The sequence below is a fragment of the Spinacia oleracea genome, chromosome 6 (genome assembly GCF_020520425.1).
Source record: "Spinacia oleracea cultivar Varoflay chromosome 6, BTI_SOV_V1, whole genome shotgun sequence".
NCBI lineage: Eukaryota > Viridiplantae > Streptophyta > Magnoliopsida > Caryophyllales > Amaranthaceae > Spinacia > Spinacia oleracea.
In genome coordinates this window covers 141,452,611-141,476,723 of record NC_079492.1, presented here as the reverse complement: position 1 = coordinate 141,476,723, position 24,113 = coordinate 141,452,611, and the positions used below count along the sequence as shown (strand labels likewise).

At 36.5% G+C, this 24,113-nt stretch overlaps 3 protein-coding genes across 5 annotated transcripts; 1 reads left to right on the top strand and 2 right to left on the bottom strand.

Annotated features, from left to right (window-relative positions):
* The first annotated feature begins 3,274 nt into the window (after positions 1 to 3,274).
* LOC130462781 (uncharacterized) lies at positions 3,275 to 9,028 on the top strand. The gene is made up of 2 exons (XM_056831694.1): positions 3,275 to 5,580; positions 7,597 to 9,028. The coding sequence occupies exon 1, from the start codon at positions 4,080 to 4,082 to the stop codon at positions 5,250 to 5,252; it is 1,173 nt and encodes a 390-aa protein (XP_056687672.1). The 5' UTR covers positions 3,275 to 4,079; the 3' UTR covers positions 5,253 to 5,580; positions 7,597 to 9,028.
* Positions 5,919 to 10,293, bottom strand: LOC110797766 (7-deoxyloganetic acid glucosyl transferase). 2 transcript variants are annotated; one of them, XM_056831693.1, is made up of 3 exons: positions 10,206 to 10,293; positions 9,054 to 9,640; positions 5,919 to 7,021 (listed from the first exon to the last, which is right to left on the bottom strand). In XM_056831693.1, the coding sequence occupies exons 2-3, from the start codon at positions 9,574 to 9,576 to the stop codon at positions 6,072 to 6,074; spliced, it is 1,473 nt and encodes a 490-aa protein (XP_056687671.1). In that variant the 5' UTR covers positions 9,577 to 9,640; positions 10,206 to 10,293; the 3' UTR covers positions 5,919 to 6,071. The 2 variants fall into 2 exon arrangements, with proteins under 2 accessions (XP_056687671.1, XP_021858574.1); XM_022002882.2 differs by lacking the exon at positions 10,206 to 10,293 and having other exon boundaries at positions 9,054 to 9,660.
* A 392-nt stretch (positions 10,294 to 10,685) lies between these two features.
* Positions 10,686 to 18,726, bottom strand: LOC110797767 (E3 ubiquitin-protein ligase MBR1). 2 transcript variants are annotated; one of them, XM_056831692.1, is made up of 7 exons: positions 18,134 to 18,726; positions 16,463 to 16,510; positions 15,181 to 16,176; positions 14,598 to 14,789; positions 14,336 to 14,490; positions 13,513 to 13,623; positions 10,686 to 11,206 (listed from the first exon to the last, which is right to left on the bottom strand). In XM_056831692.1, the coding sequence occupies exons 1-7, from the start codon at positions 18,347 to 18,349 to the stop codon at positions 11,134 to 11,136; spliced, it is 1,791 nt and encodes a 596-aa protein (XP_056687670.1). In that variant the 5' UTR covers positions 18,350 to 18,726; the 3' UTR covers positions 10,686 to 11,133. The 2 variants fall into 2 exon arrangements, with proteins under 2 accessions (XP_056687670.1, XP_021858575.1); XM_022002883.2 differs by lacking the exon at positions 16,463 to 16,510 and having other exon boundaries at positions 18,134 to 18,724.
* Positions 18,727 to 24,113: the final 5,387 nt, after the last annotated feature.

Sequence of the window (24,113 nt, the reverse complement as noted above, 5' to 3'; positions counted from 1 at the left end):
CAAGTTAGTTAATGGATTTTGATTTAAAGTATTTTGGTGGGTCGTTATGGTTTCAACTTGTAGTAAGACCATTAACTATTATTTATTGTTTTGAAAGTTAGTTCATTCCGCTGCGTAATTTTGGTACTAGCCTTAGCCGTTATCACGATGGCGGTAATACTTTGATAATTCCTTTATTTTAAGTTGGAAAATAGTTTTATAAGGGTAAGGAATTATTAGGGTGTTACAGTGTTGGTCAGATCGCCCCCAATATAAAGTAGAGAAAAGGTTTTGCTTCTTTTGATTTATGGGAAGGTGTGTCCAGACTTGATTGCTTAACGAGGAAATGGACGAACTAGCTAAGATAGAGTTTACATCCAACTTTGTGTTTTTGAAAACAGAAAAGATGAAGAGTCCATATTTAAATGCGTACTGAGAATATTAATTTTTAAGGAAGTCATTTTGACAATGAGGTCGCATGACAGTGCGGTCGCATTGTTCGGTATAAATCTGATGTCAACCGTCTCTTTTTATTGTATCGGATTCGGAAGCTTTCACTTGGGTTGTTGGCTGTAGTACTTGCAGATTACTTATCGGTTGCTCGATTTAGGAGGAAGTATTAGATGCTCAAAGTTCAAGAATGTGAAAGACATTCTTGCATGAAGAGATGTCAAGGGATTGTAAGGATAGTAAGTGTTACCTTTGCTGCTCACAAAGAATGCTTGATTGTCTTACTTAGTTTTTTGGCAATGTTTAAGAAAACGTAGATGCGTCTTTTATTTAAGGAAATTATTTATGTATTTGAATAGTAGGAAACAAGTTATTTAAGGAAGTTATGCTTCCTTTTGGAAGTTGTGCCTAAAGAGGCGAGTTGCTTCTACTTTCTGCAAAGTAATTAGGTTGATAACATGACTTTTAACACTTTTGCATATAATGACTTGAGCTTAATGTTATAGATCCATGTTTTGGTCACTTTTAGCCGGAGTGGGTTGAGTTTGTTTTGTTCAGAATAGATGTCCATAATGAATTTGGACTAAAGTGGCCGCGCCTTTAGGGGTTGCACACGTATCTAGGTTAAAATCAGGCCTTACGTAGTTCTGGTTTTTTTTTATTATGAGTCATTCTTTTATTTTAAATTCACCTTGATTTGCGCAAAATATCATAAGAATAATAGGTTTGTGCACGGATGTACCCCCCAAGTGTTCGGATTTTTCTGTAAAAGTGCGGGAAAAATTCCGAACACTTAAGCACATGCGTTGGAACCAGCGCACATCTTGCACGCGCTTAATTGATTTCTCCAGGGGGTTGGTATGCGCGGTTCCACAAGATTCGATTTATTTTAACGTTTAGTTTTCTAGTTAATTTGCAAAGTTGATTAACTTCTTACTACCGAGTAATTGGTGCTCGGTTTTCAGGTATTCCCGAGTGGGGATTTCTCTTCTTTTGCGATTTAAGAAAGGTATATGTTTATTACTTCACCTCAATGAGGGATTTTTCGGGGTTGTAACGTGGTTAAGTTTCGGGTGGGAAAAAAATGGATAAGGATCAAAACTCCCCATTATACCCATTGTTAAATTGACAATTGGACTTAGTGTTTAACCTTGTTTGGTCTTGGTAGAACTTCATCTTTGTTTATTCTTCACATTTTAGTTTTTTTTACTAGACCGATTCTTTCACAAATGGGTCTTGATGTGTAGTCCTTTTACTTGATTAGTTCCTTTTCTTTTCCATTTTATCGTCATGGTGCATTCCCATCCCCATCCTTAGGTTTGGATTAGTATGGGTTGAATAAAAAGGCTCATTTATACGAGGTTCAACATGGCTAACAATAAAGGGGTTCATTGTTTCTTGGACAAGGAAAATGACATTTTAAAGGTTTCAAGTAGCCTCTTGTGTTGGTGAATTATATCTTTCAGAAATCGTTAAGGTGGACTGAGTAATCCCCTGGCTGTTGGTCCTGAGATATATGGATCTTTTCTTTTGAAGTTAATGGGCTATGTTGGGCCAGGTGAATAACTAATTGCAAACTCTTTTATGTAAAGTGCAGAATAAGTTTTTTCCATTTCTTTCGTGCATCGAATAATTTGACTTTTTGTTTGTTCATTGCTTTTAAAACTGTTATGGTAAGACAATCAAGGATGTACTTTAAAGAGAAATTGTATTGATCTTGGATAAAAGTAAATGATAAGAAGGCTTGATAGCAATTTAGCCTCTTATTCTATTTTAGGAACAAAAATGAAAGGGAGAATGACGTAGGATTAGTTTGTAGTGCTAGATTTTAAGCCTGAGCTTCACGGAATAATTGACAGAATCCGTTAGCAGGTGGTAACTTTGAAGGTTTTGTGATTTTATAAGGTGGTAATTTTAAATCAAAATTGTATAAGGTGGTAAGTTTAAAAAAATGGACTTTATTAGGTGGTAATTTTGAAAAAATCCTAAAAATTATATAACCCATGCAACTAATTTTAGCTAGGTATAAAAGTGAAATTCACAAAAAAATGATATATCTATGTGATTGAAATTAAATGAGTGAAAAAAAATTCACAAATAATATAGCTACAGAGTATTTATCTACCGGGTGTTTAAAATCATTAAAGAATTAAAAACGGGAAAACTAAAATCAATAAATAGTTAAAAACTTAAACTGTGGGAAAAGTAAAATCATTTAAGTGCTAACAATGGGAAAGTAAAATATTAAAGAGCTAAATAAATGGGGAAATTGTGGTGAAAAATAAGAGTTATCAAGAATCGAACTGCATCTCTAGCTTGCTCCTCATAATGGGGCTAAACACTCAACTCAACCAACAAAGACAAACTCATTAATGTGATGTATAATAGCGAATTTCAAACATATACAGAACACCTGTAAACACTGATGTTACATATTTTCTCGCGGATCTAGGGAATGGGGGTGCAACTGTACCCCTTGTAGTCTTGTACCCCCCTAGATCCGCCACTGGATGCAGAGATGTAAGTTATCAAGAATCAAGAATCGAACTGCATCTCTAGCCTGCTCCTCATAATGGCGCTAAACACTCAACTCAACCAACAAAGACAAACTCATTAATGTGATGTAATAGCGAATTTCAAACATATATAAAACACCTGTAAACACTGATGTTACATATTTTCTCGCGGATCTAGGGAATGGGGGTACAACTGTACCCCTTGTAGTCTTGTACCCCCTAGATCCGCCACTGGACGCAGAGATGTAAGTTAACAAATTGTACCACGCATCGCGTGCACCGAATGCCAATAAGCTAATTTTTGACACTTTGGCGTTCACGTGAAATATCGATAACACCCTTACGTAAGAACGTTAAAAACATACAAAGTACATATTAAAAAAAGCATTTAAAGTGTTGGAACATTTCTTATATATTAAATCATATCTATAAAGATATCAATTGTTTGTTGGTTCAGTGGTGATTGGGGCTGAACTTGGTAGGGAGAACCCGTGTTCGATCCCCCGCAACAACAATTGGGAGGGAAATGGAACCTAACCACCCAGAACTCGCTCCGAATCCGGATTAGCCCTAAGGGTGAACCGGATGCTAACACCAAAAAAAAAATCATATCTATAAAGATAAAAAAAGAAAAGGAAACAAATATCTCTTTTTCTCGTGCACCAAGTGCTAGTTTGTTATATTGAACCAACCGACCTCTGTATAACATGATTAGAACGATATAATTAACCGGAAAAAAAGGAAAACAAAAAAATGAAACATAACTTATGTAAATTAGATAACACTCCAACAATCTAACAAACAAAAATTTTCTCATATAACGGTTGTGATGTGTTGTACCACTTCACATTTACAATGGGCAAAATAATTAACTAGAGAGAAAAAAAAAAAAAAAAAAAAAAAAGAAGAAAAGAAGAGAATAAACAAATTTGAATAATGCATTTTATTAGATTAATTTCTGTTAAAAGGCTTGGGAAACAAGAAATCTGTTAGCCCAAATACAACAAGAACAAGAACAAGAACATTTAACCTAATCAGAGCAAATCATCCTGCAATTAATTAAGCCTTCAAAAGTAAGAAAGGTTTAATTGTAGAAACCTTTTCGTATATGTTTGATCAGATGATCATCTATCCATGGGAAACAAAATAGCAAGTTTTATCGATTATTGGTTTAAACCAAGTTCGAAACCGCCGCAGCAACCACCGCCGCCGCAACTTCCAAACGATGTATTAGCCCTAATCATCAACAAACTCGACATGGTAAGCCTTTGCCGGTGCACCGCCGCCTCAAAGAAGGAGTTTTCTCACCTCTTACCCGGCCATGTCCGTTCCATGTCCACCCCATTACCCCCCTCCTTCCTCCTCCCGGAAAAAACAACCTATTGGTACGGTAAATTCATTCTTTACATAATTCAAAAATTAAAACACTATATCTTGACGATAAACACAGGTGGTTCAGGTTGGATTCGTAGCTTCTTCATTACCGTCGTTTGTGTACCGTCGTTTTTCTTTCTCTTCATTTTGATCCACACGCCGAGAGTGTCACCCTCGGGGCGGCGGTTTTTCCGACGGCTAAAACGGCTCGAGTTCGTGGAACTCGTGCTTCCGCCACCTCCCACGGCGGATTACCTCACGAATCCTGACAAAACGTGGTTTCGGTGGGATGCTAAATTTATGGAAAACGGAAATTATCATCTTATCTTTGTTATCGGTGACATCATTGGAAACAACAAAGATGTTCTTTATCCTAGAGAAATAAATCCAAAGGAAGAGTTCTTCAAGAAGGCGGAGGTAGTAGTACGGCATTTGACGTTTCATGTGTTTACCCGTATGTATCTATCAGTTTCCGAGAATGAACTCTTCTTTAACATTCTCCGGAATAGGCAGCGTTGCTTGATGGACAGTGTCGGGGATCTTGTTAGCATGGATGCCGGAAAAAATGGGAGATTACGGATGCAGCCGGCGCCGGATTCCAAGGGCCGGAATCGCTCTAGTAATAATAGTAATAGAGGTATTTCTCATCAATCAACGGTTTGTTACGTTCCTACGAGCTTGAAAGTACCAAGTAACAATGGTGGTTCAAGTATGCTAATGAAAAATGTGTGGCTTTTGTTCATGTCTGGTGAGGATCTAGTTGATGATGAAGGGGGTAGTAGTGTTGATGATTCAGTAAGGGGTTGTGTCAATAATTTTGAAGAAGTTGATGATTCAAGAATGGAGTTAAAGGAAGCTGTGATGAGTATACTGGCGGATCAGAACAAACGTGAGTTTGAAGATGCGCATTTCTGGGAAAACTATGAATCCTAGTTTTATAATTAGGCTGGTGAAACTGATATGGTATGCAGTTTTGCAAGAAATCCTGCTGTTTATTATTCATTCTGGCATGCAGCTAATTCATCATGCTAGAAAGTAGAAACTTTAATTCAGAAGAGGTTGATGTACCGGCGCATTGCTGTGGAACCTCTAATTAAGATAATAGTACCAAATATTCCATTACATTTGAACACCAAATTATTAATCAAAAGTTACTTGTACTGAATAATTAGTTAACCTGCTAATCACCACTGAAGGCGCGGGTTCGGCGGGTATTCCCTAAGTGCAGCTGATGGCAGTCATGGCATGATGGCATACACTGGTAATGTATCCTTGTATTTTGGATATTTTGATATTTTGGCATACACTGGTAATGTATACTGGTAATGCAGCTGATGGCAGTCATCTTTTAAGTTTCAGGTTTTGTATTTACCACCCTATAAAATATAAATTCATTCATCGAATTTTTGGTCCATGTGAACACTAATTAACTAACTTCTTTAATTGGAAACCTAATGAAAGAGGAGGAAAATTAAAGAAGTCGGTTAACTAGACCTCACACGGATGAAAAACCCAGATGAAACCCATTTAAAAGTGGTGAACACGAAACTTTTCATAAAATGGAAAATACAAAAAACTGGAACTTAAAAAGCTGGTAAATATGGGAAAAACCTTATATTATGTGAACTTTCCAAGTTTTCAACTAGTCTAATTCCATATCGTTCAATACTATGCACCCTTCTTCAATTCTATACCAGATTAGTCAGACACTGCACCAGCAAACTTTGGCTCTGATATTAGTATATCATGTGTTCATTTTGGTACAGTTTCAGAATGTACCTGCAGTCTCATGAATTTTATGTCTTGAATCAGACGATGTAAACCTTGCCACGACGACCCACCTTCCCTCACGGCTTGAGCTGCCGACTTGGACAAACGATCCGCCCTCTTTGAAAACTCATCCCTCCTCCTCACCATAAGATCCCTCACCATATCCTCAATTACAACCCTATCACATTTATCTTTCATGTCGATTCCAATCTTCCACACGTCTCCCACAAACCTACTAATCACCAGTTGATCGATACCATTAGGCCAACACAGCATAGGCACTCCTTCTACGATGCTCTCCAGTGTCGAATTCCACCCACTATGAGTCAAAAACCCACCAATGGCCCGGTGTGCCAGGACCTCTTCCTGTGGGGCCCACTCTACAATAAACCCCCTTTCTTCCAGAATCTCTGTTGGGACTTGTAAGGAACTGTCTTCGATTCCAACTAGTGAGCCGGGCCGCCTAACCCAAAGGAACCGCACCCCACTATTCACCAGACCGTACTGAAACTCAATTAGCTGGTCTATTGTCATGGGAACCACACTTCCAAAACTTACAAAAATAACTGATTCTGAAGGTTGAGAATCAAGCCATGTTATGCAGTTTCTATCTTCTTGCCATAAACTGTTGGATGTTACTCTTTGCTCGGTTACTGGTTCTAGTCTGGTCCTAGAATGCAGGTGGATTGGACCGATTGTGTAGAGGTTAGGACAAAGAGAACGGAGTTCAGCAAGTAGGTGTTCTTCTAGGTCATCAAAAGTGTTTAGTATATGTCCTTGAGCCTTTGGCAATTCTCGGCACTCTTTAAGTACTAGTTGGATGTAAGGATCTGTTGTGTCATGAGTTCGGCAAATACCGGGAAGGTCACACCACCTTAAGGAGATCTCTTCTTCTCCTGGAATGTCACTTACTGGCTCATTCAGATCCATCCCTACATAATGTTGAAGCAGAAGTCGGTCATAATTAGTAATTTAACACATATGATCAACTACCGATTGTCTGTTGGTTCCGTGGTGATTGAGGCTGAACTTGGTAGGGAGGACCCGTGTTCGATCCCCCGCAACAACAATAGGGAGGGAACTAGAACCTATCCACCGGGTGCTAACACAAAAAAAATAAAAAAACATAATGATCAACTTTTAATTACAGTCCCACTTAGTTGTGATGGATGAAGGATAAAATGAAGTTGATGCCCTGCCTCCCATGAAGTGACTGTCATATCTCAACCAATTGGAACTTTTAAATGAAACTCTTTAAAGTTCCATGATTTCATCATTCAGTACAAAATGCATAGTTTTACATGGTAATCACTAGTAATCAGTAGGAAAACCTCTACTAATGATAGCTATTGAACTGCATCATTGCTGTCATTAAGGTGTCATTGATAATTAACGTTTAGGTAAAAAAAAACATTGGCATGGTGGAAAAGTAGAGGAGCACTTGTTCAATATATGTCTCATTCAACGCTCTTAACTGCTGTGACTATTTCTTTGGTGTTATCAACAGGCGTGGGCGCGTGGCATGTGAATCTGTGATGTACTTCGTATTAATTCTAGAATCAACAGAAGTTATAAGGACAACCAAACTTACGGAGGTTCAGTCGTTAATCGAATGGCAGTGGATCCAAAAATTATAGGGACAAATTCAGTTACAAACTTGTGTACAACCAAACTTTTTTTGCCATTTCTAATACGCATGACCTGAATAACTTGTGTAAAACCCTTCAGGATATATGTGAAGAACTGTTTCTTTTTGCAACTTCTAACTTCCTAAAAAACAATATTAGGTTCCCCTAGCCCAACCGGCCTCCATAATAGAATTTTAATCACACACCCAAATTTGGAAGGGAGGTTCCCCTAACACAATCCCCCCTACTATAACCATAATTATATACCTAAATTGAGGGGGAGGAGAAAGATTGATGGGTTTCCCTAGCCCTTCCTAATGCATGCAAGAGTAATAATAACACACCAAAATTGGAGGGTGTATATACGTCCTTATCCTTGCTCCATCTTTTCTCATGATTGTTGTTTGAGCCTTAGGCTCTGTTTGTTTTAACGGAAATCACCTTTTCAGAAAATGATTTCCCAATTTCCTTTGTTTGTTTTATTAAGGGTGGAAAAATCAACTTGCCTTGTGAAAAGAAGGAATGCCACATTTTCCACTCTAATTCCTTACATTTCCTTTTCTTTCCTTATTTTCCACTTCTATATTCTTTTTCTTTACAACTTTTATGGTAAGGAAACAAACAAACGAAAACTATTTTCCATGTATTCCTTTGAAAATTGTTTTCCACGGAAAATCATTTCCTTTTTTAAAAAAAACGGAGCCTTAAGCCTTTCGCAAAAAGATTAAGTGTTGGTTTCTCTTTTCTATGAACGCTAATCTTCACCGGATACAAATTCAATTATGTTGTTTCAACTTCTATATTTACTCTTGCTTATCATGTGGTGGGAGGTTGGATTATAATTGATAATGTTTCCACTATGAGTAATTCATAAAAAATGGAGCAAAACTCCTCCAGTCCTCCTATTCTAATGATCAGAGGACAACATATATTAATCGTTACAAAAAACAAAACAAAACAAAAAAAAAACTCACTAATTGGTTCCAAATACTCCCTAATTCATTCATTCCTCTCATCTGAGGCGTAGAAATAGTGCAAATTCTTGAAAATTATTCTTAATGTATATAAATACAAAAGTGTTACCCAAAACACCATGGATTTGATATTTTGATCTATGTACCTAGACTCTCGGTTTTAACCACTAGGCTAAGACTTCACTCATCGGTATCTCACAACTGAGACATTCATTACAATTACCCGGACAAAAACATGCATTTAAGCAAATTAGATAATACTCCAACAAATTAACTAACAAAGAAATGCAAAATAATTAAACAGAAAAAAAAAAAATAAAAAAAAAAATAAAAATAATCATAATTTGAATTGTACTTTGTACCTTTCTTGAATGGAACTTCCCCAGAATCAAAGAGCTTAGGAACCAGAAAGCTGTTAGCCCAAATACAACAAGGACTCAGCGTCGAAAAATAAACCACCGGAATCCCCAACTCTTTAGCTCTCTCTACCACCGCAGGAAACACCCCATCGACAACCAAGCACGTCGCCGGCGCCGGTGATTTCAGGAACTCCGGCAAACATCGGATGACCTCATTCTCAAAGAAACTGACCATAGAGGCGAACTTCTCCGGAGGACGGGGGTCGTCGCCGGGTACTCCGTCGGAGAAAAGGGAGAAATTGACACGAGGAAGCCGTGTGGGGAGGTCGGGGAGTCGTTGGTGGACGAACTCGGCGTTGAGGAAGGTGATGTTAAGGTGGTCGGAGGAGAGAGTGAGGAGGTGAGCTAGCTTTAGGAAGCAGTTTATTGGGCCTTGTAGTGGTAAGGGGAGGAGTAACACCGATGGTGGTGGTTGAACTGGTGGCTGTTGCTGTTGCGGTTGCGCAGCCTCTCGTTGACTACCCATTTGGAGCTGTCACTTTTTTCTGTTTCTCCCTTTACTTTTGTACTTGGTGTGAAGTGTGTTTGTACTATGTATAATGTGAACTTTGAAGTTTGTTAAAATAGCAATACGACAATATTTAAGCATATCACATTATAACCTTAAAATAAAAAATAAAAACTTCATTGGAACTAATTCTAAGATGTACTCCCTCCGTCTTTTTTTGTTTTTTACGTTTGGTATTTTGCATGCATTTTAACGACTAATTAATGTGCATAGAAAATTCTTAGTTTTTCATGTAAACGAGGAAAATTACGTTTATTTTATAATGTTTTCACTCTTATCAAAATTCTGATATTGGAAAAATGAGAAAAAATTAATGTCCCTATGAAAAAGTGTGAGAGATTAAATGACCCAATGGATTTAATTGGTTAATATAATAATTGAACACAAATTTAGATAGAATATTAAATTATTTATGTGATACGAGTAATATAAAAGGAAATGTAAAGAACATTTTGGCACACCTAAAAAGGAAAACGTAAAGAACAAAAAGAGACGGAGGGTCGGAGGGAGTACTTAATATTTCACACAAAAAAATGTACTTATGTTAAATATAAACGAGTTTAGTTGGTAAAGTTTTGGGATAATACCTGAAATAAACAATCGACGCCTTTGAGTCTCTGTCCGTAGACCAAAACGAAAAATTTACTCCATATCAGGTGGTAAAAGTCCTTACCTTCAGAAAGATAAACTAAATTGATTTCAACTACTGTATTTATAGAGATGGAAAACTTTTCACCAAACATTACCATTTGCTCTATTTAGTTAAAATAATTCCTACAGGGATGTCCATGTGAAAAATCTTACACCGAAACAAGTAAAACTAAATAAACATGATAGTGGGGTTTTTTGGGGGATAATTCTTTTACTGTATGGTTTTGATTTTTTACATCACACTTTGTTCATTCAATGCAATTAACTCCTCTCTAATCCTCGTCTGCAGAAAATTTACTGGGGGCACTTTTGGGAGAAAGGAGATGAGGTCAAAATTTGACTAATCCCAAAAAACAAAAGTCAACCATTCGAAAATGTTGACTAATTCAGAAGTGCTACTACTGCAAGAAAGACGATTGCATTGTGAAAAGAATCACTTAACCACTTGAATTGGATATTACATTACATTTAACAGTTGAAGGATGAATCAGCTCCTGATTGCACAATATTCACAAGGCTGTCCAACCAAAAAAAAAAAAAGAAATTAAAACGGAACCGACACAGAAAATACAGCGCTCACATATGTTCATGACCAGTTGACAAAGTCTATGAAATGGTGGCATTTTAATCTCCTGTTGCAATCTCATGCCAAATTGTTTTTTCTCTGTTGTATGTCTTGTGCTAATCATGTATTAACAGAAATTAGACATCAAACACTTCGTCATGTTACAACTTTGATGTTTCTGTTGTTCTTCATTCGAGTAACCAGACTCGGAAATCTCCCAAGAACATCACAGGCGCAACCTGAAAGCTTCAACAAACAAAACAATCTGTATTTTGTACACTCTTCTAGTAAACAAAATGCTAACAGCCGCCTCCGTTCCCAACAGCTAATGCGTCGGGTCTGCAAATGTCTCCACGGCAAAGTGGACATACCCTGAGCAACAAGATAACTGTTAGATGTATTTAAACTAAGTGATCGAGCAACTTGGGGCAAGAATCACAATGATCTTATATCTAAAAGCAGGATTTGGCATAGAAAAGTGAGAAAATAGCAACTGAAAAAAATTACTCCTTCCATCTCTTCCTCTTTTTCCTCTCTTCTCGTCTTGTAATTATCTCTCAAGAGTTCTCCATAACTAGGTAAAACTGGTAAGACCAAAACTACAAAATTGCTCACATTTTAAATTTTATCCTTTAGAAAAGTCAAAATTGCATCTTTGAGATTATTTATTAAGGATCAATGATAACTATTATGAATGATTCTAGAAATACTTAAGCATATTTACCAGCGTGGTGTAAGTAAAAGGTAGTATACTAGTATATGAACCATATCAAAAAGGTTTGACAAGGGACAATTGAGACTGTAATCAAAAAAATTATCTGGTACATATCCGTTTCTCTTCAGTTATCATCTGATTTTCACCCCTCGTCTCTCTCGACCTTGTTTGTGAACCATAATTTACCACACTATGACAATTGAAGATTTTCCACTGTTATAGCTGCTTCTGTTCATGGGCATAATGATGTGGTCTAGTAGCTAAGTATTAGTAGTTTAATTTAGTAGGGATATCAATGCAATTTTAAAGAGGCACAGGAACATATCTGCGAAAGTCAGCAGTCTTCACAAATTTATGGAAAGGCACTCTAAACAACACAAGATCAATCTTTTACAAATCTTTATGGGCCCGCTTAATTACTTCAGTGCCAAATAATGGAATATTTTATGAGAGCTAGTAGAACGATGTAAGCATGCAAGACAAGCAATCCTCATATATGACAGTGACAAGAAACAATTTATAAAACCAACCCGTTTTCAATTCTTGTTAGAAGTGTGACTGATCTAATGCATTTGAAGATTAAAACTTCTCTCATTCTCTCTTTTTTAGAATTGCTTTTACGTAAGGACCAATGTAATATCATAAATTGGATTTTCTACTTTTATTAAATTTATTTTTTTTGAAAAATCTTTGGACAAGCCTTCCCCCGCTAACTCACGATTCACTGAATAGATTTTCAGGAATCATAGTCTCATAGACATTCGCCAGATCAAGCCAAATAGAAGGGTTAAAAAGAAAGGGCAGAGGTTGTTAGGGGGATATGAATGGATACAAATTTATTCGCAGGATCAAGACACAGCTTCTAAAGATGACACATATGCTTTAAGGTATCCCGGGACTTGCATCAACTCCCATTCTAATTCTAGACACCTTTAGAGAAAAGGGTCCAAACCAAGCATTACCATTCAGTTCAAGAACCTGGTGGGCCAGGTTGGTGGGGGGAGGGGGGTGCACAGCCATGTGATTTCATGGGTTTATGACCGTCTAAGGCCTGATTTTGGCCAGTTCATACCAGCACCTGGGTCAATCCCCCACACCTATCGACACACTGCATCATCACGAAAGACATCAGAATCAAGAAGGCCATCAGAAATCATTTGTCACTATCAAAAACGATGGTAGAGCACTTTTTGGCAATCCTAATTCCTCCAGAATCTACCCTAATAGCCACTTCTCACAGAAGCAGACCTTTACAATACTCTCTTCCTGCACCTCTCGAATCACCCACACAATTCTCCCTTCTGCACTCTTGCTAATCGCCCCTAAGTTTCATCAGCAACAACAAGTGCCCAGCAGTGAGTATGAAGCCCCGTTTTCCTCACCACTAACAAACCAACAATCCAGCATTCCAGCCTCAACTACAACCAAAGGAGACTAAGCAAGGTTTACCGAGCATTTCAAATTCACGATCATGGCAGAATCCAAAAGTCGGCAGTGGTTAACGAAATATTTATTTGTTTTGTCAATACTAATTTTTTTTCTTAGAATACTTCTAGGGAATTCTATCACTTCTAAGTTAGCTAGATAAAAAAGAAGTAAAAAAAATAGATAACTGGAAATTGGGTATAACCACTGTGGCAAATGGCATATCTGATTATCAGGAGCTACATAAGGCTATTTTTCTCTAATTCCAAGTTTCACCAACGCAGTTTATAAAATAGGGCCAAAGACATACATGATCTTCCTTTTAAACTCCTCGGATATGTCTCCTCATTAAAATTTTGTAACACATGTAATTACTTGGATAGGACCAGTCACCGACCAGAAGACCAGTATCACATCTCAAACCATACTCATAAGCTTTGGTATTTTCTTGTAAGCATGACATGTTCATGCTTTTGGCTACACATGCAGCTACGTTGGGTCTTATGTGGTGCTAATTTGCAGGTTAAAAAAAAAATACCTGTGAATTTCCTTAAGCCACTTGTCAATGCACTTCTTATGAAACTCATGATGACAAGGCAATATGCGCACATCATCACCTTCCTCGTACTCCAAAAGGCATATGTAACATCTGTTGAGACAATCAAAAGTTAACAATTGGATTGTTCTACTGCCACAGCATCTATCTAATTACTTCCTCAAAATACAAGGCTAATATGTTGAACTTGATGAGAGAAAATGATGAAGCATAGTAGCATAGTGAAGGATCATTCGTAAAACCAATTTGAAGGGAACTATTCAAGACCATCATTTGCAAATCATTACAGCTGAAGAAAGAACCACAATAAGAGAAAAGACCCATACCAATACTCAAAATTATCAAACCCACAACCAACTAGTAAAAAAGGTTAAGACTTCTAGAGGTAAGTAGTCCTACGGTTCTTCCAGCATATCATAATAGTCTTAAAGGACTGAAACTGAAATAAGATTTATGCAAAACAATAACCACATGATGAATAAGGACAGAACAACTAAGTTGCAACTACTTGCTTTCACCTGTCACAATAAAACAAATATTAATAACCCATAGGAGCATAGCAAGTGTGTATAAAGCTTTTTCCCTTCATTGCCAACAACTACTTTTAAAATCAATTTGAGATGACCCACTCATCTATACAAGTGTTCATTTACCAAGAAATTTTTTATGATTGCAAGCCAAAGTAGTAACATGGTAAAATGGGTTACAACATTGCCTTTGCCAATCAAGGCATGTAAAATTTAATTAATCACATTCCTTCAAATTTGATGCCGAAAGCAAGTATAAAGGTGACTCTGTGACTTACTGAGCAACCTCCTCGCTCTGATTTTTTGTTGATTTAGTGTATGCTTTTACAGGTAAGGATTCTACAACTTCGTTTGGTGCTGGAACAGATCCAATCGAAGATACAGAAGGTCGGGAGGATAACACCACTGATTGCTGGTGAATTTCATCCAGAACCTAGTTAAATAAGTACAATGTATTAAACAATCAACTGAGTGACTGACTGTAAAGTGATGATTGGGAAAGAATAATAAGATGATTGAAGTGAAAGATCTTAATGATACCTCAAACAGAGCCTCGGCTAGCATAACGATTCTCGATATACTAGCTCGAGCACCATCATTATTTGAATTAGAATCTCTGGTACTGATCCGACACGAGCAACGCCCAGTTCGATGATGCCCCGACAGAATACAATACCTTTCATGTCCTGATAGATTCTCAAAACGACTACCCAAACGCTGAAGAGCTCGTACCTGGAAACAGGAACATCATAAGGGTAGAAAACAAGTATCTTAAACTTTCAAAATAAACCTAGAAAGTAATGACTGCTGGATACTGTTAGACGTCACACAAATAAATCTGGAACAGGCCATATGAAAGCTAACATTGACAAGACAATGCTGGTTGACTTTTAACAAGTCTTGAAGATAATCTATCTATCCCTGACACATGTTCCAGTCGGTTCATGCACATCATACGAAAAAACTAGAATTGAACAATAGTGTGGAATCTAACTACAAGTCCAGAACCTAACAACACAACATACAGCTCATTTTGCTATGAGATTTTACGAATTAAGTGGAAAGCTAAATACTTATTCCTCATGAATATTGATTGCCATCGGGTGATAGAATATAAACAGACCTGGGACCTTATTCTTCTTCGTCGCTCCAAGAAATTTGATCTATGCTCCAGTGAATCATGATGCCTGCCTTCACTGAGGTGTGATGTCTCAACATCATTACTTTGACTAACATAATAGGAGCTAGGCATGCTGGGCAGCGGATAAGGAGAAGACACCAGAGAGTTAACAGGATTTCCATCAGAAGCAGTTGCTCTCTCCTGGGGCAAAGGAGAAAGAGTCAAGTCTGAAAATGATGATCTACGTAGAACTCTATCACGGAGCCTTCCCACGCTTAAAGTTCTACTAAAACGAACATTACGTTCTGCTGGTTCTCGGGCACCATTTCGATGATCCCCAATTCTCCTGTTCAAACCCTCCACGTCCATATGATTTCCAAGAGAAGGTAAATGCACATCTAGCCTAGTTCCCCCACTATCATTATCCACCGGATCTTGTGCAGCACTAACCTCATTATCTTGCAAAGAACTGGACAAAGTAGAATTTGCAGAGTGCCGAATCAAATTTATAGAAGAATCACCAAGAGATCTGACCGATGCACTGGTGAATGAAGAATTCAGATTGTTATTTTGTTGACTCTCATTACTGCTAATCAAGCGACGGGGAAACCCTCTCCGCAGATGAAGGTCTTCTTCACCATTTGGAATAGCGAAGCTTGTGGGAGAAGAAGGATAAGCCCTTGATGATCCTACACTGGCCGCTCTGCTGAGCCTAAAGCTAACACTACCAGGAACAAAACTGAAGCGAGATAAAAATCGGCTTGAATTGTTCAAAGATTGACCAGGGAAAGCTTGAGATGAACTTCCATCTGCCCTAATCTCACTTTCTGTCCCATTTGCATGATCCCATTCACTAAGATCGATATTAGAAGATATACAGGGCATGTTATCAGGCCCATCAACTTTGGATGATTGGTAACACTGAACTTTAACTTCGTCAGACTCTGATTCAGGTTGCTGTAATATTGTCCTACTAGCTTCAATATGATGATCTGAAACCTATAGGCACAATAACTGCATAAGTTGAATGCATAAAAAAAAGTGCCTTAAGAACATAATAGTTAAAAACTTAGCATAAACAGTCCACGAAGTAATATTACAATAAATGGTCAATCCTATTATAAATTTTGGAGAGACAAAAGTATCAAATGACTCAGTGCCTCCATACTAGGATGGAAAATATTGTCATCTCAAATAAAATGACACATTTTCTAGCACCACATGTTTGTGATGTTACATTACAACAATGTATAATGCTTTTATTTCATCAAACTAGAATACATACGATTACTGTTGAGCGTCTTGCAACACTCCAAAGGCAAAAGTAAGGCCCCTGTAAGATGAATTTGTAGTCAGTTTCCTATCCAGGAAATAAACTGAGACAGGCAGGTTCACCAGAAAATCAAACAATTGAAGATTAAAAGGTGAAGTCCCACAAGGAGCAATTGCATGCTCCCAACAAATGTCGGCAGATCTATCAGTTACAAGTTAAAACTGGTGTTTAAGCCTCATATTCCCCCACACACAACCCCAACCCCACCCCTCCGTTTACATCAATAATACAATCAGGCACCATTGTGTCATCATAAATTCAGCTTACACACTGTGAAATCTGAATCAATGGATGAAAACCTTAATGTTTGGTTTCATCGGTGAAAACCTATATGTTAGCATGTTGAGAACTTACTATGGGGACATAAGAATACTCAAGAGCCATAATACATTTACAACACTTCCACTGCCACTTCAAATTAAAGTCCCTACAATCACCTAGCTTACATCTAACTGCAGTCCTTCCCACATACTCGAAAAAGCTTATGAACTGTAAGGTGCCTCTTGAATTCAATCAAATATTTCTAGTGTGACCTAATTCTTTTGTTAACGACATACCGTGAAATTACACTTTCTAGGTGCGATTTCAATTTCATTGATTTCTAAAACATTCACAACTGACATAACTATGTAGCCATGAAGCATACCATTCCGGCATCCCCAGTAGATACACTTTGCCTAACAGGGCATGTAGGGTCCCGCTGGCAAAGAAATAACAAGTTAAAGTTTACTTCACATTAACGCTAACAGATGTGGAGGAACTATGTCAATCTGTGAAACTTCATCACCAATTCTGATGAATATAGATCAAGGAAAAAAGATAGTCTTCTGTCATAATTGAGTAACAACACGTATACAGCCAATTAGCAAGACACTAATATCGAAATTCCAATTTTTTATTGGACATTTAGCTGCAATACACCAGTTATCAATATAGCCACCACGTAAAGGCGGATATCGAGGAAATACTCCGTAACACATTAACATCATAGGGATAATAGAAAGTTAGAAACCCACATTGCTTGCAAACTCTACAGTTCAGCTACTTCTAACTATCTGTAGAATTAATTTTTCAATTTGGAACATGATTTTTTAAGCAACTCCTAGGACATGTTTCAAAGGAGGGGGGGGACCTAAAGTGGTACTCGAAAATCATAATCGGATTCGGATTTACCTTTAAGCTATTTTAAAATTCAGAAGTCACATTAGTCATTATCCCTTCATGATTACATCCACAACATTGCCACGCTCACTTCTCCTAGTCCTTCCCCCAAAATTATTAATGAGTTGCAACTAATGACATTGAACATTTGAACCGATACAGCATTAATCTTACTTGTCAAACCCGAAAAGGTTTTCCTCAGACCTCGGTTCACCTCAAACACTCAGAACCGATATGAACAAGAAAATCACCCATCACACCCAAAAAAATCCAATAATGTACTCCATTTTCAGCAACAGTGGTCAATGACAACAAAATGCACTTCAAAATCCAAAAATGCCACATTTATAATAATGAACCAAAATGTACATCATAGCATCCACAAAATTTCAATTCTCAAATTCAAAATTTGAAAACCCTAAAACAGTAAAAGTGATTAAAAACTACCAATCAATTAGTCACCTGATCATCACCATCACCATCATCATCTTCATCACTTCCGTACCCTTTCGATGACGATCCAAGACAAGGAGAGCTAAACACTCCTCGACTCTTACTCTTCCTCCTACTCCTATCAACCACCGATGAAGAAAACGACGAATTAAACGACGACGTAGATGAAGCAGACGACGCGACACTACCACCACTACGACGCGTTTTACTACTTCCGGATCCCATTTTCCTCCCCAATCACAAATTCAACATCACTGAAACCCTAAATCGCCGGAAAACATCACCCCAAATTCCCGAAATCAAAACCAGATCTAGTAACAATAATCAAGAACTAACTCAATCAGTACTTGCTTGAATACGGCGTTAATTAATACTCCAGCATTAATAAATGGCAATGTAGTTAACAGAGAGGAGAGAGAAAGAGTGAGGAGGTGGTGATGGTGTGTGTGAGTAAAAGCGTGAAAAGGAGAGAAATGAAGCTTTTAAGAAAAGAACATGGAGTTTTTTGGCCTGTTTTTAGGGCGGATATTTCGATTGAATTTTCATGGGTTGGTTTATGTCGGGAAGTATGCATGATATGATGGGGTCCATGTCTGTTTGCACTGCTGGAACTTCGACTCTTTGCTTCGCTCTTGTCCTAAGAGCATCAATTATAGTATCTTCGACTCTTTGCTTCGCTCTTGTCCTAAGAGCATCAATTATAGTATGGAGTTTTTAGAGCTGGGTGAGAAAAATATAAGAGGTAACTCTTATGGAGTACGGAGTAAGCTTTTATTTAGAACTAGATTTTAGCTCGTGTGATGCACGGTTTCTATTAAATTGTTAAGTTAAAATAAAATTATATATATACCATTATATCAACTGCTATATTTTATAAATTAGAGCATCTCCAATTGTTGTAGCTAGGGACTTGCTTGTAATTTTTAGAAATTTCAAGCTACTAGTTTGACCATTGGAGTTCAAATGATAAATTAGCTTGGCCAAGCAAATTAATAAGTTAATTTGCTTGAAAAAACTTGGTCAATCCAATAATATTAAATTAAATTAAATTAAAATATTGATTGACAAATATGACTACATTAAATATTAAGCTAGTTGCTAACCACTAGGGTACTAACTAGTTAGAAATGAAAGTAGCTTAAAATATTATGTGGCATGACAAGCTAATTTATGAATTAGCTTACCATTGAAGATGCTCTTATGCAGTAGATTAGATTATTTTTTGATTTTAAATTGAATTTCATTTTAGATTTATTTTTTAATTATTAGAGTGTTTGATTTTGGATGAAATTGTATATTAATAATTAATTAATAAAAATATCTACATGGCACCTAATTATTTATCTACGTGGCACTCGATTTTTTTAATTCAAAAATAAATTAGAAATCTTATTTTTCTTTGGCCGAAACCCATAGTAATCCTAGGTGGCGCTCTAATATTTCAGCAAATATGCCTCCTTCACCTATATATGTTAGATTTGATTAAGACATCCTCTAAATAAGAGGTAATTCTTAAAAATAGGAGGGGGAATGAGGTGTATATTTATGCACATTTTTTGGCTATTTTTCTAAAAAAACAAAAGATAAAACATGTAAAAAAGTATTTAGGAGTTAGTATACACGATGTAAGAGTTATCCTATTTCTTGGGTTTGTTGGTAGAGAACTCTTAATAAGAGATGGTAATGAGGTGGATAAGGAGCGAGATTAAGAGTGTGCAAATAAGAGTTGGCTTAATATTGATGCTCTAATGCCTCCAATATCCACTATCCCAAAATATATTGTTTTCATTTTTATTATTTATTAGTTTGTTATTAAAGCATAATTACCCTGTTTTACTCATAATATTTTCACCGCATGATATTTAGACCCTGTTATATTCGACTTATTTTAACTTATTTCATACGAAATACAAATTATAATATAAGTTGAGATAAATTCAACGGTTTTTTCATGAAATGCCCCCGAGGTTTGCAATAATGCACCAAATACCCCCGCGCGTTTCAAAATTCATAGAATACCCCTATTTTTTCCGTACTGTTCACCAAATACCCCTATTATGACTTTCCGTTAGTCCTCCGTTAAGTCATGTTTATAATTCACCATATATACCTATTTATAAACTTTTTGCATAGTATACACCTATTTATAAAAAAAATTGCACCAAATACCCAAACAACTTTTAAACAAGTACTCTGTATCAAAGATCAAACGGGCATAGAATATGAAAATGGTATAATATGATTCTTGAGAAACTAAAATGCAATGTAGAAGAAACCATGAGTAGTATCAATTGCCCCACAACAGTTTGGGAATCCTCGGATTTTCTCAAACTTTGACTTCATTTATGTCATTTCTTCATCAGAGGCAGGCCAATGAAGGTGGTGTAGTCATCTCTTCTCCATAGGCTCCACAAAACGCCAAGTAACTTGGGAGACTGTTGAGTGATGCAAACCAAATAACTCTCCCACTGTTATTAAGAAATTTAATTACATACTCCATTTCCATTTTTGTTAAATTCAGTTCGTTTTTTGAGAAAATATTGAAATTGTATATTTTTAATTGAAAACATATAGTAACTCATATTCATAGTAGTGTAATTTCTGTTCCATTGAGAGGCATAAGCTAAATAGAGGGATAAGCCTTTGTGGTACTGAACTTTGAACAATGTGTGTCATTGTGAGCAGTAAGCCAGTAACGTCGGGGGTAGTCATACAAGAAACTCTTTGAGTTATAAAACCAGACCTCAACTGATAAGCAATTCTACTTAGCTACTAGCTAGTGTTCCTGATATCAGAAAGATGTTGAGACTCCAGGCGCAGAGATACTAGTAATGCAGAACAATTGAGGCTTTGCACGCAATTGTTGCAGTACACACGCTCATCTTTTTGGGCTTTTGCCTTCTGAAGTGAAACTTCAGATACTGATACACCCTGAATTTTGGCCTCACCAAGACTTCAATTAAATCCATTGCCGACTTAGGAATGAGGTTGCCTTGCTCCAAGCAATGAACCCACTAATTGCTACGAAACCACCAATAAAAATTTGGCCAATCCTTCGATTAAAAACACCAAAGAACGCAGAAAAACATCAAGAATCTATCACCAATTTTCGGATTCTTGCAAACATGAAAATGCTCAAAAATCTTCAAGAAATCCATATTTGAGGAACACCAAAATTGCAAAAGAAATTACCAAGGCAATCGAAAACCCAACAAAATTGAATTGGGGCAAATCCTTCAATTTTGCGAATAAAAGCTTTGGAACCCTAGAAATTGGGGAATTCAAGAATCAACAATTATTTGATTGAAGATTCTAAAGGAGAAATTAGTGAATGAAATCAGAAGTGATGTTGGTTGAGTGGAGGAGAGAGAAAGTTTGTGGGTGAGATCGAAATCGCGTCAAATATCCAAACAATACGAAAAAATACCTCTGCTTGTGTTTCTGAGTAATTTGAGGTGAATCTGCCATTGATGAATTGGGGTGAGATCGAAATCGCGTCAAATGTCCCTTTTTGTCGCGAATTCACCCAAAGAACACCCAGAATTTGTAGCGCTTGAGTAGAATTCAAGGAAGAAGAACAGGGGAGATGAGAGAGAACGAGAAGAAGATGGGTATTTTTTATTTTATTTTTTGATTTTTTTAGGGTTTTTTATCCTTAATAGTCCCAAATACGAATTAAGGGTAAAATGGTAAAACACAACTAACGGCAGGCTAACGTCCGTTAAGTACAGGTGTATTTAATGAACAGTACGGATAAATAGGGGTATACTATGTATTTTGAAACGCGCGGGGGTATTTGGTGCATTATTGCAAACTTCAGGGGCATTTCATGAAAAAACCGTAAATTCAAATAAGATAAAAATAACTCTTTTCAAATAATTTCATACACAAAAAAGTTTATTTCAGACAATTTCACACGCGTAAAGTTTTTTAGATTAAAAAAGTAGATAGGATATTATATGATAAGATAAGGTAAGGTAAATTCAAATAAAACAAGTCGAATATAACTGATTTTATTTAACTTTCATACCATACTCAATAGTACTCCCTCCGTCTCTTTTTGTTCTTTACGTTTGTTATTTTCCACGCGTTTTAACGATTAATTAATGTGCGTTGGGATTCCTCTATTTTTTATTTAAACAAGAAAAATTACGTTTATTTATAATGTTTTCACTTTTATCAAAATTCTGATATTGGGAATATGAGAAAGATTTAATGTCCCAATGGAAAAGTATGAGAGATTAAATGACTAAATGAATTTAATTAGTTAAAATAATTATTGGACACATCTTTTTATAGAATATTAAGGCATTTATGTGATAGTATAAAAGTAAATGTAAAGAACATTTTAAAACACCCAACAAGAAAAACGTAAAGAACAAAAAGAGACGGAGAGAGTATGTTAAATGGGTAGGAGATAGTGACAGGTGTGGTGTCTGACATTTAACTACTACCTTTGTATTTGAATAAGTGCAAAACTTATTTCCTAGGGAGTTTTGGACACTTAAATTATTGTGTTTATTTTAATGTACAAGTGAGTGAATTGTTGAACTGAGTTATGGGGAGGGATAGAGAACAAGAGAAGAAAATTAAATTAATGGCAAGTGGAGTAAGTGGAGGGACATCTATTATCTATCTATTATCGAGTTAACCCTATAAATCTATAATTGGTCTCACTTTTGCCAAAAATCACCCATCAGAACTTCACTTATTTTTTTAGTCATCAATTAGGATCTAAGGTTATGAATCCGGTCACTTAACCAATGTTTTACTCACCGGAGCTAAAATTAGAGGTCACTTCAAATAATTTATTTATTTTTTACAAAAAAAATAAATTACTTATCAAAATTTAAGAAAGAAAAACAAAAACTTTCAATGTCTCTCTTCCCTTAACGCGTCCTCCTCCTTCACCGCCTTCTCTTCTTCAACCATCATCTCCGACCAATTTTTAACACTAAAACGAGCAGCAATCGATCATAATGCACATTCTTTCCTCACTTCTTTCTCCTCTTTATCTTGTTAGAAATAAAAAGCTTCCCCAAATCAATTGGAAAAAATGATGCCTCAAAGTGGTAAATTGATGACTAATTTAGATCAATAAAGCACTAAACTCCATAGTCTATCTTCGGTTTTTCAGCAATTTGATCCTTGCATGCAAGATTTTTGACTTATAAATTGGGCACGGTTCGAAAATCAATGGGCGGTGCTGGAAGAGAGAGAGTTAGCAAAAATGGCCACACGGGTTCATAATTTTTTGGGTTTTCATTATTAAAAGTGGTTCCTGCGATTTTGGCTGCTTAGACATGGTAATTAGTGGTTAACCATTGTTAAAAGAAATATTGAATTAATTGGAATGAATTCCTGATTGATAACTTTGTGATCACTTATTTAATTCCAAGATAAAAACAGTTGTGAATACTTGTTGATATATGATTTATGTGATTGACGAGTCATAACAAGGTATTAATTGGTAAATCATGTAAAATGAAACTGAATAGCAATAGGTTTAGACTGTGCACATCTGATGTGACCGACAATCAGGAGTGGGGTTCATGGTGGTAGCCCATGGATTTTTCTGGGATCGGATTGATCACCGCGTTCTATTTTATTTAAAAGGTTACTCTATATCGCAGGTCATTGGGGTTACGGAATCGCGCTCGTACCTCGTCTTCCTTAGTGAAGGATTTTAGTTAGACAACTCGGTCCGTTGACTATTCCAATTAAAATAATATTAATGTTATAAAAGTCTAGTCCAGTCTAGTCAAACATGGTCTTCAAGTTATTTTGTTTTGGTTGTCCTTACTTCTGTTTTATTAGTATCATGTTAGGAATATCTATTAATTAATTTAGTATATAGTACTCAACCTTGCTGATTACGTGTTTTGTTTGTGTGTGTGTTGATCATGGCTATGCCTTATTGATCCTGTGATGACCCATTTTGGTGAGCAGTCTCTAAGGATCAATAAGCATTGTCCATCTACATGTTTGA

What these genes read in the sequence shown, in the direction of transcription:
- LOC110797767 (XM_056831692.1), bottom strand. Translation starts at nt 18,349, where the DNA reads ATGGGATCCGGAAGTAGTAAAACGCGTCGTAGTGGTGGTAGTGTCGCG. An exon ending in CAAGACGCTCAACAGTAATC is followed by an intron (nt 16,177 to 16,462) that starts GTATGTATTCTA and finishes TTGTGCCTATAG; the next exon opens with GTTTCAGATCATCATATTGA. An exon ending in GAAGAAGAATAAGGTCCCAG is followed by an intron (nt 14,790 to 15,180) that starts GTCTGTTTATAT and finishes TCCTGTTTCCAG; the next exon opens with GTACGAGCTCTTCAGCGTTT.
- LOC110797766 (XM_056831693.1), bottom strand. Translation starts at nt 9,576, where the DNA reads ATGGGTAGTCAACGAGAGGCTGCGCAACCGCAACAGCAACAGCCACCA. An exon ending in GGAAGTTCCATTCAAGAAAG is followed by an intron (nt 7,022 to 9,053) that starts GTACAAAGTACA and finishes AACATTATGTAG; the next exon opens with GGATGGATCTGAATGAGCCA.
- LOC130462781 (XM_056831694.1), top strand. Translation starts at nt 4,080, where the DNA reads ATGGGAAACAAAATAGCAAGTTTTATCGATTATTGGTTTAAACCAAGT.